Consider the following 20716-nt stretch of genomic DNA (forward strand, 5'->3'; position numbering starts at 1 on the left):
TCTCACAGCGGCCCACCAAATGCCCCAGGGAGCACACCAGATAACAAGAGACCTCATCCTGGTGCCCTCCCTTGCAATCGGATTGGACAAGTTTCTGGAGGAAAAATCCATTACGGGGTACAAGCCATGATGTGTATGCGCAACCTCCTGATTTTAGAAATGGGTTATGTCAGAATGCCAGATGCAAGGGAGGGCACCAGGATGAGGTCTCTTGTTATCTGGTGTGCTCCCTGGGGCATTTGGTGGGCCGCTGTGAGATACAGGAAGCTGGACTAGATGGGCCTATGGCCTGATCCAGTGGGGCTGTTCTTATGTTTTTAGAAATGGTGTGTCATGTTAGCACTGATGGTTATAAGAAGCACATGTAGAGATTAACCCTTAAAAAAATAGCACTGCAGCCAAATCATAAAGGTGAAAAAGAGGACAGTCGCATTATAGTGATAAAGGTCCCAATCCTATCCAACTTTCCAGCACTGATGCAGCTGTGCCAACAGGGTGTGTGCTGCATCATATGCTCAAAGGCCACATTTGATGGAATATATGTTAATGTATATATGTCACAACAATGACAAAGATGACCCTAGCGGGCCTCTCTAGTCTTGCACATGATTGATCTTCCTATAAATCATTTATCCATCAAGTCACCATTGCTTGGGATCAAGCTGAAGGCCTCTAATATAAATATACGTTAAATACCATATATCTGAATATGACCAGTCAGTTATGTTTCTAAGGACACTTTTCAAAGTCCAAGGGTACACTTGAATGCATCATTAGAAGATGTACATTATGTATTTGCTGCTGATGTACAGTACCATATCTGCAAGTACTGTACCTATTGAAATTATTGAAATTCAAGTAGAAAGTATAATTCAAGAAATGTAAGCTAAGAAAACACCATCTTGATGTCAAGGTCAGTACTTCACAACCCAGTACTACTGTCTGTCTTGAATGAGATGAAGCCATCAGTAAGTAGATGAAGGTTTCTCCTTCACTAAACTTTGAATTATTGCAGAGAAGGCAAGAAGTGCATTGTCAGACTGCACTATTATAAACAGAATGAACAGTTTTTAATGAGGCAGTTTGGAGGAGTGGTAGAGTTCTTAGTGTTGAAGGAAGTAAAGAAATAGGCTGTGGTTTCATCCTAACACTTCCTGCAAAGGAAATAGCAGATGACATCTGATCAACCACATTCTGCAATAGTACACAGCTTCTGAAATCAGCAACAGATTTTCTTTCACTTGCAAGCCAGTTTCTTCAACAAAGGTAACTTACAAACTTCATGAGGGATGATCATATGATGTTATGGTTTCTTTGGCTAGCTATTTGGTTTCTCTCCAGAGCACTTTTAATGAAAAAGATAAAACTCAAATGGCAACAGAAGTTACAAAAATGATTGTGATGAATGATAAGCTTAGCATTTATCTGAAGAAGCTTAAAGTCATTTTTTAAAATTTCTAAATACAAAACATACATACAAAAATACATATTAAACAATGCATTATCTTTTACACAGTGGAAAGAAATGTGTCTCACTTCATGTAATGTAATGAATACTCTAGCTATTCATTAGAACTAGAAGGGTCAGGTACTGATAACTTGCTTTAATCCTTGAAAGTGATCTGTCCAGTGCAACAAAGTTTCTCAGCACCATGATACACAAGATCCTTTTGTGAAAACAAGCTGTGGTAATGTTGTCTATCAAGTAAATTCAACACTGACTGCTCTCCCTTGGTGAGTCTGAAACATGAGGAAGCAATGATATTGTGTCTTACACATCAAAAGGTTTCTGAATATCCCATGCCTGCCCACGGGCCTAATCAGGACTTGCCAGCCTTTGCTATTGGACACTACATTAGCAAGATCAACCAATGGGCACTCTCAAACAGCAACCTTCCTCCACACTGGCTAGACTTTCTGCCATGCCTCTCTACATCATAACTATTTGACAGCAGCTCCCCTTGGAGTGTGGGATGTGGGAATATATGTATTCTAGCTTTCTGCTAGCTTTCTGCTAGTCCCTGTTGCTTCCTCCTCTCCTCCACCCCATCAATTACAGTGGTTAGGAAATTGATCTGTAAATCAAGGCTTCCTGGTTCAGAAACTTGCTACTGATCATATTAGGTGGCTGTCTGTGTATCACAGGAAAATAAGCAGGGTCACTTGTAACTTAGTCCTTGATGGAAAGGTTGCTCTAAATTTTTGTAAAAATTAAAAAAATTTTTAAAAAGGGAAACCGATTATGGGGGTTGCGCAACCCCTGTTAATTCTCTCTGTATGTTATTTATAGTCTGCCATTAATGGGGAGAGTGCTGCCTGGGAAATGAAAATTAGGAGATACTTGGATCCAGAGAGCCAGGGTGGTGTAGTGGTTCTGGGGCTGAACTTGGAATTGGAAGATCCAGGTTCAGTTCCTTGCTCAGCCGTGAAGCTTTCTTGATGACACTGGACCAGTCACCATCTCTCAGCCTAACCTAACTGAAAAGTGTGGTGGTGGTGGGGGGGGGGGGTTCAAAGGGAGGGAAGGAACCATGTACCCCACCTTGAGCCCCTTGAGGAAAGGTGGTATAAAAATGTGATAGATAAATCTACAAGGGCGGAAATAAAAGACAATACATTATAATGTGACTCAGAGTTATGAATTTGCATTCCTTTCTGCAATGAATATTTTAAAAGCTCTGTACAGGTCAGTGGCCTGACTTTGGCAGAAAATAATAAGTCACACATAAACATTTGAAAACACAGGCACTCATGTATGTATGAATCAGAAATTATACTCGTGATGACACTATCAGCATAAACGTCAGGATTCCAGATGTCCACCTAAGTTTCGGTCAACGAATTTAGGCTGCAATCCTATCCACACTTTCCTGAGAGTAAACTTCATTGACTATAATGGGACTTACTTCTGAGTAGACAGGCATAGGCTTGGGGTCATAGAACCGTAATTAAAGAAGAAGAAAGCAATTGTTAACTAGGGCTGCATTCCTATGCACACTTTCCTGGGAGTAAGCCCCATTGAACTCAATAGAACTTACTTCTGAGAAGACATGCATAGGCTTGGGCTGTACAAGCTCCATCCTATGCATGTCTATTCAGAAGTCCCATTATAGTCAGTGAGTCTTAGTCCCAGGTAAGTGTGGATACGATTGCAGCCTGAGAGCCCAATCCTAGGCATGTCTACTCAGAAGTAAGTCCCATTATAGTCAATGGGGCTTACTCCCAGGTAAGTGTGGAGAGGACTGCAGCGATGAATGGACACAGAAGCTACAAAGGGGATCTCATTGTGTACGTAAGAAACGGTCTTTTTAATCATAGTAATAATAAAAAGTTCACCTTGCTAAAGCGATTGGCTGTTTCTTCAGAGTGACGGGAGAACGAGTCAATGAGATGCGAGTGTGGCGCACGGAGGGTGTGGCCGGTCGTTGTGACTCGTTATTTGAATAGATGGATAGGACATCTGACCAATTAAAATGCACGAAGGACTGTGGGGCGGGGATTGCGGATGTCTGACCGCGCTCCTGAGCGCCGCATTGGCTGAGCGAGGAGTAGAGGGGCGTCGAATGACAGGGCGGAACGTCCAATTAGAATGCCGGCCGGAAACGGGTGAAGCAGGTAAACAGCGCCCTATCAGTATGATAGAACGTGGGAGGTGCCTTTGGATTGGCCGCGACCGGGAAATGACAGTTCGGTGGAGCAATAGCCGCGGCGACTGTGCGAAGGGGGTGGGGCGTGGACGGAGCGGGCGTCGCTGAGGCCGGATGAGGAGAACCTGAGGGGGAAGTTTGGTGGTTTGGTTGCCCGGGGCTTTGAGTGGAAGCGGAGGGGGGAGCTGCTGGCCCCCCCGCTGAAGCCGTTGCTATGGGCAACCGAGGCATGGAAGAGCTGATCCCGCTGGTCAACAAGCTCCAGGACGCCTTCAGCTCCATCGGGCAGAGCTGCCACCTCGACCTGCCGCAGATCGCCGTGGTGGGGGGCCAGAGCGCGGGCAAGAGCTCCGTCCTCGAGAACTTCGTCGGCCGGTGAGTCGGTCAGGCTAGGGCCGGTGGGGGGGGGGGAGAGACTCCAACGACGCCAGGCAGCTCGCTCGTTCGTTCCCGCAGGCCGGTCTCCAGCAGCCTGCGCAGTTTGCGCAAACGCTTTTCGAGAATAGCGCGCTGCGCCGCTTCCGGCAGAACGGCGGTTTCGGTGCTGTCTCTCTGAATGACTTCCTTCCGCGACGTTCTGTGAATGCCCGCGCTGTACGCTGCTTGCGCTGGCTGCGCAGCTGGCGTAAAGGCAGTGCGGAGGAGAGTTGTCTACTGCGGTGCCGGCTACTGTGGGGCGGGAGAGCCCGTGACGGGTGGGCGCGAGTGGCTCGCGCAGACCGTTCTGTGAATGGCAGGGACGAGGGCTGGACCCACGTCCCCCTCTCCCGCCCCGCTGGACTGGGTGGTGGGCTGAGGAGCCTCCTCGTCTTCTTTTCCCCCTGACTTATCTGGGGCAAACTGTAGGCTGACTTGAGAGGGGCAAGCGCCACCCTGCGTGTAGTTAGTCTGTGGAACTCCCTGCCACAGGATCAAAATGGTTACTGGGCTGGGGCACCTCCCTTGTGAGGCTACCGCGTTTGGGGCTCTTCAGCCTAGAAAAGGGATGCCTGACGGGGGGGGGGGGACATGACTAACAAAACCATGCAGGGGATGGATAGAGTGGATGGAGAGACGCTCTTTTTCCTCCCACACCATACCAGAACCACTAAAATTGAGTGTTGGGAGAGTTAGGACAGACAAAAGAAAATATTTCTTTACTCAGCATGTGGTTGGTCTGTGGAACTCCTTGCCACAGGATGTGGTGATGGCATCTGGCCTGGACGACTTTAAAAGGAGATTAGACAAGTTTCTGGAGGAAAAATCCATTATGGGTTACAAGCCATGATGTGTATGTGCAACCTCCTGATTTTAGAAATGGGCTATGTCAGAATGCCAGATGCAAGGAAGGGCACCAGGATGCAGGCCTCTTGTTATCTGGTGTGCTCCCTGGGGCATTTGGTGGGCTGCTGTGAGATACAGGAAGCTGGACTAGATGGGCCTATGGCCTGATCCAGTGGGGCTGTTCTTATGTTCTTATGATCTTTATTTATATATCCCTACACCTTTAGAAGACTTCTTGTTTGTGCATTATTTATGCAGGCAATTTGCTTCTGAAACAGCTATTTTAATTTCCAGTGCAAAGTGTGCTCTCTTTAGTGGGCCACTGTGAGATACAGGAAGCTGGACTAGATGGGCCTTTGGCCTTATCTAGCAGGGCTGTTCTTGTGTTGTGCTTCGATTCTTGGCTCTTCTCAGCAAGTGAAGTATTTCCTGTTCTTCTTCTTGGACTTGATTGAGGTTATGCAAGTGATGGATAAAGTGGATGGGGGTGTGCTGTTTCCTTCTCACCCAACACCAGAACCACTAAAATTGAGTTTCAGGGGAGTTAGGACACACAAAAGAAAATATTCCTGTACCTAGTGAGAATTTAGTCTGTGGAACTCCTTTCCGCAGGATGTAGTGATGGTATCTGGCCTGGATACTTTTTAAAGGGAATTGGACAGATTTCTGGAGGAAAAGTCCATCACTGGTTACAGTGCCAAATACAAGGGAAGACACCAGGATGCAGGTCTCTTTTTGTTTTGCATGCTACCTGAAATATCTGGTGGGCCTCTGTGAGATACAGGAAGCTGAACCAGATGGACCTTTGGCCTGAACCAGCAGGGCCCTTATGTTTTTATGAAAGGAGACCTTGCCTGGTTCTGAACTTTCACATTTGCCACCTGATGCTGGGCAGCCACATTTGGGAATGGACTTCTCTTTTAAAAAAATGGCTCTTGAGGTGACACTTTGTCAAGAGTGTTGCTGCATCTCCCATGGTTCTATTCACATACGCCTTTGTAGTTGTCGGGTGCCTGACTTACATGCACTGAAGCAAGAGTCCCTCTTGCAAGAAAGCCCATCATGTGATAGGTTTTCTTTGGGGTGTTGTTGGCAAGCAGGGTGTCAGATTTGAGGGGCATGTGATCCCCGAACAAAAGACAAATCATGTTCATGAGAATCTGCCTTAACCCATTTCTACCCTACATTGCATACGCACAATAGGGATCAAATGTGTACGCTTGTGGGCTGGGCAGAAATGGGTTAAGGAGGGTTATAGAGGTGGGAGAAGCTACACCTGCCATAGTTTTCCTTCCTTTGCAGTTGCTAAAGCAGTCAGGCAAGTTATATGTATTTACATTCTTAAACTGACCTCTTGCCTACATCATTTTGTGCTGTAGGGACGTCTTAGCAGTATGTCTGACAAACAACTTGTCCTTGCCAGGTGACTAACTTGGGTGGGTTAAGGTCTCTGTGCTATGGGGTGAGTGTGTGTTTTCACGTGTTTATACTACCCTTCCTCCAAGGAGCTCAGGGTGGAGTACATAGTTCCTCTCCTCCTTTTTTGTCTTCACAACAACCCTGTGAAGTAGATTGAGGCTGAGAGTTAGTGACTGGCCCAAGGTCACCCAGGAAGCTTCATGGCTGAGCAGGGATTTGAACCTGAACCTTGCAGGTCTAAGTTCAGTTCCTGAACCACTACACCGGGGGTCTCCAAACCCTGGCCCGGGGGCCAGTTCTGGCCCGTGGCGAGCTTCTGGTCCAGTTGACCAAACACAGCCAGAGTTGTACTTGTGGGATGGATGAATGGGGATCCATTTAAGTGTGTGCTTTATTTCTTGGACTGGACATTTGAGCCCATTCATTTATTCATTCATCTAAGTTCCATCTCTAATGTATTTATTTAAATTTTATATTTAATTTTTTTTTCTGGCCCTCAACATTGGGCCGATATTTGATGCGACCCTTCAGCCAAAAAGTTTAGAGTCCACTACACTATACTATACACCTTCTGATTTGAGGAACCTAATTATATGCTGCTTTCCAACTATTAAAAAGGCTTAAACAAGGTAATCTGGTACATAAATCTATACCATGAAAATATGTAAGCTAAAGCGCCATAGGCAATCAAAATAGTTCATTGATTGTTTGCTTCTCTGGTGCCTCCTGATGTCTTTCTCCCTATCCCCACTGTGCATTAGTCTTTATTTCTTCACCCCCTTTTTTTCACCTGTTACAGATTGCAAGGTTTCAGAGGTGTGCTGATGTGATAAAAGAGATGACAATGACAAAATATACCTTGTGTCTGTGTCAATTACTGATTGCCTCCAGGCAATTAAGCTTCTCTAAATTGGAAAAGCGTTTTCTTCCTCAGGCTGCTGACATGCCACAGTTATTAGTATTGGTATGGCCGGATAGGCAGGCTAGTAAAGAGTTCTTCAGACCAGATAGAGCTCTTGTGGATTTGTTTTAAAGACTGTACTACCTCAAATTCCAAATCTTATCTGCCTGTTTTGTATGAGTTTCATTTATATTTTCAATAGCACTGAGCACCGAGTAATTGATGTACAGAAAAAGTTCATTGTGGTATTGCTATATTTTTCCATGTAGGGATTAGGTTCTCAATAGCTGGGAGCCACTTTTAGTTAGCCAGTTGCACTCTTCTTCCCCTTATCTGTAGTTCTTTAATGTCTTCTGAACTGGTCTTAGTGGCCTGATATAGCTTTGTGCCCCTTGTCCTGGACTTACTTATTTTAGAGTATTACAGGGGTGTTGTCTTCTGAAGTATAATGAGGTAACATTTTTACAAGCACAGATACGTTATTTGATCATGAGCTCTTTTAATGATGCAAATCCTTTGTAGTAAGATTATAGGCACATCCTTTGACTCCCCCCCAGCTCAGAATTCTTTTTGCTCTGTCCCACATGTGCATATAACCTATGGTTGTGTCCTCCCCAACGCTTGAAAATGAGGCCATTTTCTTATGACCTGAAATCTGTCATTACCTACAGGAGCTAGAAATCACATGTGTCAATGTCCAGTGTGACTTGATCATGTTTCAGTGGGACTGTGCAAATGAGGTGGAATTTTGGGTCCTCCAGTAAGGGGAAGGGACTCTAATTCTTCTCACATCCATGACAAAAACCATTGTTGGGCATCCTCACTATGATGCAGCCCATCTTCCACGATTCTAAAATGGTAGTGTTGGAAAAAGGCGCTGTTGCTGTCCAGTATGTTCTTTCTCCATTCCCTGCCCTAGACTTATTGGGAAGTGGTGGCTGCAACACTGCCAACTGATAGCATTGAAAAATGACCCACCAAAACCTGGTGCTGGTTGTGAGACAGGCTGAAAGATTTTTCCAGTAGTTCTGCCCCAAATGTGCAGAAAGGTTCCATAGCAAAATATTCATGCTATGTAGGGAGGTTCTTGTCAATAGAGGCCTTTTTGCTCAGGACACTTCATTTTTTCCCCACCTGAGTGAGCTGCCATTCATTCTTCGGGGAGGGGGAATTATTACAGAATAAGCCAAGAACCAAACACAGCCTCTATGCCATAACAACAGCACCTGCTGCTGTGGGCCTCTTCATATAATGGTGGGGCATTTTGCAAATATTAAATATGTGTTAGTGTCTCATGGCACCACCTGGAAGTAGCATATATTTTCATTCATTTATATTTTGGTAAAAGTTAAGCTAAAATATCCCTTTTCACTTGGTGATATCAGTGGTATCTTTGGTGAAGTGATTTGCCATACAGTATTTGTTTTAACACACAAATCTGTGCCTGAGCATTCTGAATATAATTTTTTTTTTCAGAATTTTCATTTGTAAATCTTTTTCTGGAGAAATCTCTCTTCTCTTTCTTACACACACCTGTTCCCTGAGAGTTCTTTCAACTGCTTTGTCTTTGCAGCCTGCTTATGGGAATTGCTGTCTTAGGTGTGGTTGATGAGCTATACCTCAAGGATTGGCTTTTTCCAACCCTTTGTGTGGAGAAAATGTTTTTGGAGTGTGGATGTGTCAAAATAAGAACTTTTCAAGGTGGGTTTTTCTTAATGTCGTTGACAAAGGCTAGTATTCTAAAACATGTTTAACTAGAGCTAGACCCCCACATTATGATGATAATCTTGATAATCTGTTCTGGAGATGCCATTGTATTCTGGTGTCTCTGGAACAGATTTATCATTGTAATGTGGGGATCTAGCTCTAGTTAAACATGCTTTAGAAAATCAGCATTTCTCAACCACATTAAGAAAAACCCACATTGAAAAAGTTCTCATTTTGATACATCCATTGTATTGTGAAAATATTATAATGTGATTCCAATAACATACTAGTTTTTGTTAATTCATTTCAAGACTTCAGAAGTTTTTGCCACACAATGAAGCTATTTTCTAAAAGCTGTCTAATTTTAAAGGCGTTATATTGCACTCTCAGGGGGTATGATAATCTATTTATACTATGCTGAGACGCCTGCGTTGGCTTGGTCATGTCGTGAGAATGGATGATGGCCGGATCCCAAAGGATCTCCTCTATGGAGAACTCGTGCAAGGAAAGCGCCCTACAGGTAGACCACAGCTGCGATACAAGGACATCTGCAAGAGGGATCTGAAGGCCTTAGGGATGGACCTCAACAAGTGGGAAACCCTGGCCTCTGAGCGGCCCGCTTGGAGGCAGGCTGTGCAGCATGGCCTTTCCCAGTTTGAAGAGACACTTTGCCAACAGTCTGAGGCTAAGAGGCAAAGAAGGAAGGCCCATAGCCAGGGAGACAGACCAGGGACAGACTGCACTTGCTCCTGGTGTGGAAGGGATTGTCACTCCCGGATTGGCCTTTTCAGCCACACTAGACGCTGTGCCAGAACCACCTTTCAGAGCGCGATACCATAGTCTTTCGAGACTGAAGGTTGCCAATACAATGCTGTAATCATAAAACACAAATTACAAGGATGAACCCTTATTCCAGATATACAACCACAATGTTAAAAATGGCAGTATTTTCCTGTGTTATGGATGTTTAGTAGGACAGCAGACATGGACTCTCCGTGCCCTTATGGTAGCTAAAAGACTGATACTGAAAAATTGGAAGGATAACTGCTTCCCTACTACTAGTCAGTGATCTTTTGACTATCAACTTTTGAATGAATGGCTTATAGATTACAGCTGCATATGGCTATATTTGTGGATATTTGAAAGCCTTTCCTAGACATATCAGGGTGGCCAAACAGTGGCTTGTGAGCCACATTGACACTTAGGGCCCAGTCCTATCCAGCACAGGAGCAATGGCTCCAAATGCATACTGCCAGATCCTATGCTGGATCTGAGCATGTTGAAGGTCTCCTCAGGGGAAAGGGGCATTCATCCCTTACCCTGAGTAAAGCCTTAGCCTTCTCAATGGGGCTTCTTGAGACTGCACCAGTCATTTTGCTGGTGCAGACTCGAGAAGCCCCCTGTCAGGCTTCCAAGCCTGACATGGGGGATAGAATTCAGCAGAGGAGGCCTCCAGTAGTTCTGCCCCATTCCCGTTTCACCCCCCCTGCCCAGAAATGCCTCCCTCCACTCTCCCCAAGCCACTCTGCATTTACCTGCATTCTGCCAGCGGCCAGGGCTCCCACTGCGGTGTTGACAGGGCGGTGTATACCCCCTTACTGGTGCTGTTTACTCACAGGGTAGCACAAACATACATTATGGCATGTGACATGTGACACCTGGCACTGGGGCCCATTTGGATCAGGCTGTTTAAATTGCGACTTGAGGAAATATGTTGGCTGAGCTCCTTTTTGCATCCCAGTTATAAAGCTTGAAATTTTTTACTGTTTTTATTTTTTATTGAGTATAAACTGAGAATCCACTGGGTTAAGTTTAATGTTCATGGTGAGTAAACATATATTTTTTCTTATGTTTAAGAAGAGTAAATACTTCTTAAATATTGTAGCTTTTTAATATCTCTCTTGTGGCTCTCCGATCTGGTTTATCATACATCTATGGCTCTTAAGCAAGTTTGGCCACCTAATGTAAAGAGTGTGAAATAAAGAATAGTATTAATTGCTTAAATATCTTTACAATGTTTTTCTTTTTTTCCTTTTCTCCCACCACCTTCTTTTGAAAACAATTATATCTTCGTTTTCTTTACAACTGTTTCTACTTGTTTTGTTCTGTGTCTTTAATTTGTGTACTTTGCTGAAAGGCAAAATAGGCAAAATACGTACAACACAGGGAAAAGCAAGGTATTTTTAAAAGAGGCAAGGCAAAAAAAAAAAGGCAGTTTTATCTGACATCCCCTTGACGGAGACACACATGTGCACACCAAAGTTCCTCCTCCATCCTGGTTAGAGAGGTAGACAAGCTGAAGCACTTGACCCTTCTTTCCAAAATGAGTGCTCTCCACTCAGCCTTCCCCTATTTTATAGGGTTTACCTAGGGATTGGGTATAAGCTTTTGTCATGGACTAGTTGTGAGGTACTTGTAAACCAGACTTCCCAAACTTTCCCTTTCATTGAATCCCTACAGTTCCCCAGTAATTTTTTTCACTACCCCGCTATAGTTCCACAGCAGTAAAACCTTGATAGTTTGTTTCCCATTTAGCTGCTGGTAGGGAAAGCAGAAAGGGGGCCTAACCACTGGTGAGGTAGGTAAGTCTGAGAGAAAGTGACTGGCCCAAGGTCACCCAGGAAGCTTCATGACTGAGGGGGGATTCAAACCTGGATCTTCCAGGTCTAAGTCCACCTCCCAAACCACTACACCATCCTGGCTTTCCTTTTTGTTGATTGATATTTTGATATTATTTATTATTGATTTATATTTTGTTGAGAGAATTGGGTATATGAAACCAAATGAGCCTTTAAAAGCAGCAGCAGCAGCACGAAAACCAGCTAGACTGTACTAGTATTTGACAGGCTCCCACTATTTCCGTGGTATGCATTTTCATTGCAGGTTGATTGCGTGTACTCTTTTATGAACAATACAATTTTATATACTAAGGTGTAAATATAAAAACATTCTTACCATGATAAAATATAGCATGTATTTCGATTTTCCCTCAATTGCCGATTCTGCCAGGCTTCAAAATTTTCAGATGTTGGTTTTTTGACGTTGCTACCCTCTGAATGTCATCACCAAAAACACTGACTGATGCTGGCAACAATTTTTCATCCTGGAGCAAAGGAAATGTGTTGGATACCGTAGCATAACTGGGGGGGGGTGTCACAGGATCCAGGGCAGCACTCTTCTGGGGATTGCAGTGCTGCAGCCGACTGGATCCTGCCCCCTCCTTACTCGCCCCTGCATCTGAATGTGACCAAAGCTGTGGTCTGGTCATGTCCGGAGAGTGTTCTGAGGCCCAGGGAGGCTGGGCACGGAGGCTTCAGGAGGCCTTAGAACATCATTTCTGGTTTTGGGGGAAACTAAAATTGATGTTTTAAAACCTTAGAAGAACTTTTTAGGTCCAGTGAAGCCTCAGAATACCCTCCAGATGTGACTGGAGCATAGCTCCAGTTGTATTCAGAGGGGGCACAGGAGCAGCCCAGGTCAGGAGTTGGCCCTGGAAGGCCATCTTGCTAATAGCAGCAAATAGTACAACTTGCTAATAGCAGCAAAATTTATGAGCCAGATACTGGAAAAATGATAGAATCCTGACTGAACAGGAGTGGATGCAAAAAGTCTTTAATATTATAGAGGTAATGGATTAGAGCTGCTGTTCTATCCACAGCTGGGGGTAAGCCCCGTTGACTCTAATGGGGACTTACTTCTGAGTAGACATGTATAGGATTAGGCTCTTAGTGCATAAAAAGAATGGTGTATTGAGCACAGATTTGTATGAGAAATGAACTCCTTTTTTGCAAGTTTGGAATGTAAATTATCCTGAACCATTCTAGTCTAGCAATGTGATATTTGTGACACAAGATCTTTTATTCATGACAAGGAATGCTATACTTCAGGATGTTTGCTTAAGCCATTTCTGCACAATGTTGCATATGTGCAACAGAGATCAAATGTGTACACCAGTGGGCTGGGCAGGAATAGGTTAAATAAAAGCATGGTAAAGATTAAAAACTATAAGCTGTATTTTATCTAGTATTTTATTTTGGCCAAAATTCTCTGAAGTATACAGCTATTAAAAAATACAAGAGCAACATAAGCACAATAATAATAAAATTGAGCAACATAAAATAAAGACAAAAAGCAGGCATCATCAATAATGGCAAGTCTCACTAGAGAAGCCTTGATGTTTTGTTGAAACAATATGATATTCACTAGTTTTCTCAAAGTTAACAGGGAAGGGGTTAGATTACCCTTGATGGAAAGTTTATTCCCCAATCCAGTGATTCTCAAACATTTTAGCACAGGACCCGCTTTTTAGAATGATAGTCTATCGGGACCTGCTGGAAGTGACATCATCAATTTAGGCTTCAAACCTAAGCCACAAACAGCCAAAGGTCCCATTATACAGCACACTCGTGCTGTTATTTTGCATAGCTTGTAATTCAAACATTCCAGCTAGGAAATCAAAGAAGAACACAAACTTGGATCCTTCTTCAATCACACAGCCCTCCTCCCTTTCCAGCATCCCATCTTCCCACCTATTCAGAGCAAACCACCATGCCTCTCTCCCACCTGGAGCCTGCCCTGCCCAGCAGCTCTGTACCTTGTATTTTCAGCTCTGTATTTTCATTTGTGGCTGAGCTAGGTGCTACGCATTCCACCTGAAATTTGCTTGCAACAACAACAACAACAGGTATTTATATACCGCCTTTCTTGGTCTTTATTCAGGACTTTATTCAAGGCGGTTTACATAGGCAGGCTTTATTTAAATCCCTTATTAAATAGGGATTTTTACAATTTGAAAGAAGGTTCTTTCTTTCAGGAACCACTACATTCAGGTGTTTCATTCCGATCTGGCCTCACATTCTGGCCTCCATCCTCCCATGCTCAGAGCAGATGGAATGGCTCGGCTTCAGCTTGTCAGCTGCTTCAAGGTCGCACGGTGCCGGTGGCCTCAAACTGGCGACCTTGTGGATGTTATCTTCAGGCAGACGGAGGCTCTACCCTCTAGACCAGACCTCCTGCCTAGTGGATCCTGACCCACAGTTTGAGAAATGCTGCTAAGCAAAAAACTGGTCATCAGTGGTAAGAATTGCCCAGATGACCAGACCAGCTCCTTCCCTCTCCTTCCTTATTGCCTTAAAGAGCTGGTTTTTTCTTGAAACTTGAGTGCAAATAGCAGGCCTGCTGTTTGCCTGTACTGTAGCTTCTTTTTTGGAAGGTCTGGGACTAGAATATTTGAAAGACCACCTACTCCCATATGGATTCCTGGCTGCTGAGATCATCATTAGAAGCCTAACTCTAAGTACCTCCATCATCCGTAATGGCTTGGGCTGCCTTGTGCTTTTTTTGCCCCCTATCGGTTCACCTGGTGCCATATTTGGTGTTCTTTAGATACACCTTAAAATATTTTGCTTTCCAGGGCTTTTTTTTATAGTGGACTTTTATTTTTCTCTGGGCTTGTGGTTTTTTTGTATTGCTGCTGCCCAAAACTGCTGCCTTTAATTCACTGTTCATTTTAAATATGTGTTGTAAGCCACCTTGAAAGAGTCTTTCCCTTCTGACATTTGGTTAATGCTGGGGGTGGGGAGTGAGAAGACATTAGTGTTTGTGTTTATCAGTAGGTCCTCCCTTTCATTTCCCCAGCCCTTCATTGTGAGTGACTTGTCAGTAACTAGACTTGCCAGCCGGTTGTTGAATTGTATTGGTGCAAAAGTTGTAAATTATTATAGACTGTTGCAGCTCTCCATGCTTACTTGGGAGGTTAACATTACACTGACAGATAGAAATTATATTCAGCCAATTTTGTGTTCTGACTAGTTGACTGAGGCATGAGTTTAGTGATACTCTTGTGATTCTAGCCATTGGTTTCTGTATAGTCAGCAGGCCCACTTGATAACACTTTGTTGATGAGGTGAAGTAGGTGACAGCCACTGAGCACCTTCATATATAGTGTTTAATTGGCTAATTCTTTCTGGTAAAACGTGTAAATCGCATCTGGGTGCATGCTTTGGTAACTGTGTCAGAGCTGTGTGTTCATGTTTTAGACCAGGCCTGCCTTACCAGGTTCAGGAACATGTACCCATGTTCAAGGAAAGGGCTGTAGTTCACTGGTAGAGCACATGCTCCAAGTTACATATCAGCATGCAAAAGGGTTCCAGGTAGCTGAATTTGGGAAGATCTCTGCTGAAGATGCTATGGTGCAAGTGCAGAAAGTGAAATTTTGAGCTAGGTAGATAACTAAGCACCTTCAGCATCTTTATCAGATGCTTTTTGAATTGAGCAGAGCAAGCTAGGTGGGGTGGTTTGATAGGTGGCTGGAGAAAAATAGGATACTGTCCTTACTCTGCCCATCTGCCTGAGGCTTCCAACAACTGCTTTGACTCCAGTGACAAGTAAAATCCCATTTTAAAAGAACAAAGTTTTTTTGAATTGCTTCACCTAGCATTTTGTGTATAAGGTGTGTTTTAATTGTCCTGGGGTTTTCTGTGATATCAGTGGTATTTGTGGAGGCCTTTGATTTTATTTGATAAAATGAGAATTTCAGATGAAATTGGCTTGACTAGAGACACAAATGAATGCAAACAAAGCTGGCAGGAAAATAATAGAAAGAGGATTTGTGAAGTACCAGTCAAAGAATCTGAAGAGTGGCAAAGTATTTGTCAACATCAGAATGCCTTGTTTGTAGTGGTGTTTGTTTCTAGTTAGTAAGATAGGATTACAACCTAAGTCTTTCTGAGCACAATGGGCTAACTTCTGAGTAAAATAAATAACACAATTTTCATACACCTCATTTATATTAATTGTAAATTGCATTCTGTTTTTTGTTATAGTATGAGGGTAAAAAAAATTTACGTTTGAATGGTGTAGAAGAGCTACTTCATTTAGTGTGGCTTTTCAGAGTGGACCAGTAAGCTACAAAACTACATGGCAAATTCACTACCTCCTTATGTTATCTTAATGATTATTTTGGAATGTGCTTTCCAGATACTAAATTGCTTTGTCTGGCTGTCTTTGTAAGTTATGTCAGGATTGGAACTTTGAATGAGACAATGATCTTTTGCCAAGCTTGAGCACCTTTGATATGTTTGCTCAACTGAAGTTTCCTAGGAAGAAAACTCCTCCTATTTTGTGTTCTGGTTGAGATAAGTATGCTTGAGCTGAAGAAACTGCAGAAACGCCCTAGGTGTGTCAGCTGCCCAGACATTGCTATTCTGGTCAGGAGGTCTGGTCTAGAAGGTTGAGCCTCCATCTGCCTGAAGATAACATCTGAAGGTCGCCAGTTCAAGGCTACTGGCACCATGAATGGCGAGACCTTGAAGCAGCTGACAAGCTGAGCTGAGTTATTCCACCTGCTCTTTGGAAGGAGCTGCTTGTCAGCCTGTGTGGGAGGAGGCCAGAAAGTGATAACAGATCGCAAAAGTTCCATCTGAAATGTTGTGTGGTTCTTGAAAGATAGAACCTTTCTTTAATTGTAAAAATCCCTATGGGGATTTAAACAGCCTGCGTATGTAAACCACCTTGAATTAAAGTCTGAGGAGAAATCTGACGACCAAGAAAGGCTGTATATAAATACCTGTATTATTATTATTATTATTATTCTGTTCAAGAATAGCCTGATTTCCATGTTGGATCAGCTTTGTTTACATCTTATTTGCAGATTGGGTATTTTTCTTCTACATCCATGAAATAACCCATTGTAAAAGAGCTCCTATGTGATATCATTGAAACTTTAATTGAGGATGAATAACTTTCCACATGCTGGTGTGTGACCCAATCAAGTTAAACTTTGACCTCAGTTCCGGTAGTTCACCAGTTATGTTGTAAGGCTTAATTGCTTTGGCATTGTGCAATGAGGAGGGGTCTAGGCTCTTGGCCTCTTCTGTTGATTCACTGTGGTTATACTTCCTGTCTTTATTATGAATGACAAAAGCCTCTGTTTCCTTGATTGTCAGTTCTTTATAAAATGGCTTCCAGGATGACTACAAGCTTAATTGGCAGATCAGTCAACTAAAGCATTAGTTGATATATCAGTGGGGAACAGATTGTCAGTGGGTCTAACAGTTCAGGACATGTTTGTTTGTTTTTTTAAGCTATTTTGGTTCCCCTGTGTGAGAATAATATTAAAAAACATTTCTTTCCAACAATGAGTGATAATTTTTGTTGTAAGTTTTATATACTGTGTTGATACAGTTGAAAGCCTGAATTTCTAATTCACAGAATTGTGAAAAAGATATAGTTAAACTGTCACAGTCATTCCTCTGTGGACTTTTTCACGTACCGAGGGACTTGTACAAATAGTTTTGCTCTGAAATACATACATTTTCTACGTCTGCATTTAAAGTGGAGGTGGGATTGTAATGTGATAAAATGTATCCTTTTGACCCTTTGTTCATATGAAAGGGTAGTTCACTGCCCCCCCAAGCTGGTCAGCCATTGGATGTTTTTTTGCAAGAGTGAGATGGGGGTACCAGTGCCACCCATCTGGACTTGGATATGGTGCAATTTGTAGTGATCCTAAAGCTTGGCATGAATTTCAGAAAACATCTGATATCATATCATCCCATTGCTTGAAATATGTAGCCTTCAAACTTCTGAAACTTGAAAGTCAATGCTTGTCTGATCTCTTTCCCTGAATAAATTATAACTGTAAACTTTCAAGGTGATGGGCTAGAGTTCAAACAGCCATTTAGTTTTTGCCTGCCCAAAGAGACTTTGATGTTTTGTTCTTTAAACAGAAGCCCTGGTCCTAGATGGTAAACTGCTTTGAAAATGAGGGGAATTCCAAAAGTAGATTGTGTCATGTGTAGGAGGTGGGTATGCAGTACAATGAAGGGAATAAACTGAACTGGGCATGAAATACACAAAGACGTTAAGTGTCCTGCTGTGCATTAAGCATCCTGCTGGTCAACACTTCCAAAGCCTGAGCAGCATATCACATATCTGTACTGCAAAATAACAGAATGTTGATTTGATTCAAATTGCACCACAGCTCAACTGTGTATGGCGTTGGTTGACACTGAGGATGTTTTCCTGGTATAGTCCTTTCTATCAGAAGATCAACTGGGGAATGGAGTGACTCTAACATTGTAGAACTCTGAACCATATAACACCCTAGGATGTTTCACTTGGGTGGTTTTCAGGATTTTTAGGAAATCCCGGAGAAACTGGAAGCTTTTCATAGCAATCCACAATAATATGATCTTTGAACTAGATTTCCTGAAGAACAGCTACCAAATTTCTAGTGAACAACCACAAGAGGCTATTGGAAACATTCTAAGACCCAATCCAATCTAAGTTCCCAATCCTCCAATGCCGTGACCCATCTTGTCCTCTGCAGTGGGTTGTAATGTTGTTGGCTGGAGGCTTCTTCTGGGCCAGAAACCACTATGTTGGCCTTTGGGAGCTTCAGTATGACCCACAAATGTGCCCATAGCTACTTTCAGTCACATCCGAAGTTGCCTTCAGAAACTGGAAGTAGTTTTTGGATGCTTCTGCAGTTTGTTCTGAGGCCCACGGAGACCAATAGAGTGGCCCAACCCAGAAGAGGGCTCTGGAAGCGCCTGGTAAGTCATTCTGGCCAGCAGTGTTGCTGGACCAGCACTCTCCCTTATAGAATGGTTCCGATTTGGAGCCAAACATTCCAAAGGAGGAGCGGGAGGGCCCAGCTTGTGACTCACACACTTTAGGAAACCCTGATCTAGGCCATACTAAGTGTTTCTGCAATTCCTACTCTGTGGGAAGTGTTCTTCAGGGACTTGACTCTATTTCAGTCCTGCATACAGTCTGTCTGCTCTGTGTCAGCAGTGTGGGAACTCAGATCAACTCGAACTTGCATCAGTTTATCACTGGCACAGGTCTGGGTTAACCCATTGCACCTGCTGGGGCTTACCCTGGGGCAAGGGGACAAATGTCTCCCTAACCTGAGCATACCCCCAGAGGCCAAAATTCCCCCATGGGATGCAATGTAGCCCACACCAGTGCCACTGCATTCCTGTGAGGGTATTTAGTTAGGATTGGGCTGTAAGACTTTAAAATTTCATATACTGTATGTGCCAAATAGTACAATTTGGTGTGCTGAGTGATAAATTATGCATGTTGATAAAGCAGTAAAATATGTATAGCCTCAATATGGAAATAACTATTGCATAGATTTCAATTTTTTACCCAAACATTCCTTTTTATTTTCCCAGAAAACAACCCTTCCCTTCCCCCTGGTGGCTTAATCATTTCAAAAAAATACATCTCTGCTAGGAGCCAAAATCAAAGAGGCTCTGTATCTATCTGGGACTTGGTAACTCATGTTTTATGTTGGGTCTGATTTCTGTAGTAAAACTTAAATGAATTATTTTGGTGTATTACCCTTTTTCCTAGTCATGACTCTGTGATGAAGGTTCCAGAAGATTGAGGAATATACTGTACTTCTTGAATTACCAGGATCCCATTCAGCCTAGGCAAGAGACTGTCAAACCCAGAACTTCTTTTGCCCCAGTTCCTCTTACCCTGAAGATCTACTGGGCCATTGACTGTGGCTCCCCATTAGGGCTACAACCCTATACATTTTTCACGTGATGAGTTTTTCACGAGGTTTCCGTGGCTATGCCACAGGATGTGGATGTGGCACATGCCACAGGATGTGGCACATGCCACAGGATGTGGTGCTGGCGTCTAGCCTAGACGCCTTTAAAAGGGGATTGGACGAGTTTCTGGAGGAAAAATCCATTATGGGGTACAAGCCATGATGTGTATGCGCAACCTCCTGATTTTAGGAATGGGTTAAGTCAGAATGCCAGATGTAGGGAAGAGCACCAGGATGAGGTCTCTTGTTATCTGGTGTGCTCCCTGGGGCATTTGGTGGGCCACTGTGAGATACAGGAAGCTGGACTAGATGGGCCTATGGCCTGATCCAGCGGGGCTGTTCTTATGTTCTTATGTTCTTATGGCTCCCCTGGTTAGTTTCCGTGGCTCCCTGGTGAGGTACAGCTCACAGTTTGGGAACCACTGCTATAGCCCCTTGTTCCAGAACTATTTGTGTTTCTTAAAGGCAACAGGTATCTGGTTAGTTAGAAGACTCTCGGGCAACAAATTATCTTGGCAGTGGATCTCTCGAATACATTGTATGTTCAATAGGAGGGGATGGGGAGTGCTTCTCTTGGGTAAGTTGTCAAGTGTTTTGTTCTTGCTGCTGCCTGCTTTTGGAGATTCTATTCTCTTGGGGAGCCATTTCAAACATTTTCAAATTTGGGAGGAAAAGGCGTGACAAACATCATTTTGGCAGGCAGGGCCTTTTCTGATGACTAGTTCTGTGTAATGAATGCACAGTTGTAACAAAACTGTTGTGGGGTAGCCTGGCGTCTTTGCCTCAGCTAATGTATCCAGTGTGGGGGAGCCACTTGTATCTCCCTTAACGCAGGGACTGTGTTTCTCCATTCAAGTAGTGTGAATGAAAGGATGTTCACGGAAGTGAACTTCTCCACCACCTGTTTGGTGGCGTACTTGGCAGAGTAGCCCTCAGCAACCTTTGAAAATCCACTACAGGTAGTTGGGAGATCCCTTGGAGCAGGACTGCATGGGGTCCTAGTCAAATTTTCCAAAACTTTATTTTCCCTTTGTTTTCACATACCTTTTGCAAAATATTCCATATTTGTCGTTGTTAATATGACCTTCATACTCTGAACATGAGATTCTGGGGACTGTGTGCTCTCTGCTTAATTGTAGAACTTCAGTGTCTCTTGTTTGTATAATCCTCATAATTGTTGTATATATTTAAGACATTGAAGTAACATCT

The 20716-nt window shown here is 43.4% G+C and overlaps 1 protein-coding gene across 8 annotated transcripts in view; it reads left to right on the forward strand.

Annotated features, from left to right (window-relative positions):
- Positions 1 to 3743: 3743 nt before the first annotated feature.
- The window catches only part of DNM2 (dynamin 2), a 63183-nt gene continuing 46210 nt past the window's right edge, over positions 3744 to 20716 (forward strand). For all 8 annotated transcript variants that reach the window (XM_066614886.1, XM_066614889.1, XM_066614891.1 and 5 more), the window contains exon 1: positions 3744 to 4022. In XM_066614886.1, coding sequence (XP_066470983.1) covers positions 3862 to 4022 — 161 coding nt within the window. In that variant the 5' untranslated portion in view covers positions 3744 to 3861. The remainder of the gene's footprint in view (positions 4023 to 20716) is intronic.

The sequence above is a fragment of the Tiliqua scincoides genome, chromosome 2 (assembly GCF_035046505.1).
Source record: "Tiliqua scincoides isolate rTilSci1 chromosome 2, rTilSci1.hap2, whole genome shotgun sequence".
In the NCBI taxonomy this organism is placed as follows: domain Eukaryota; kingdom Metazoa; phylum Chordata; class Lepidosauria; order Squamata; family Scincidae; genus Tiliqua; species Tiliqua scincoides.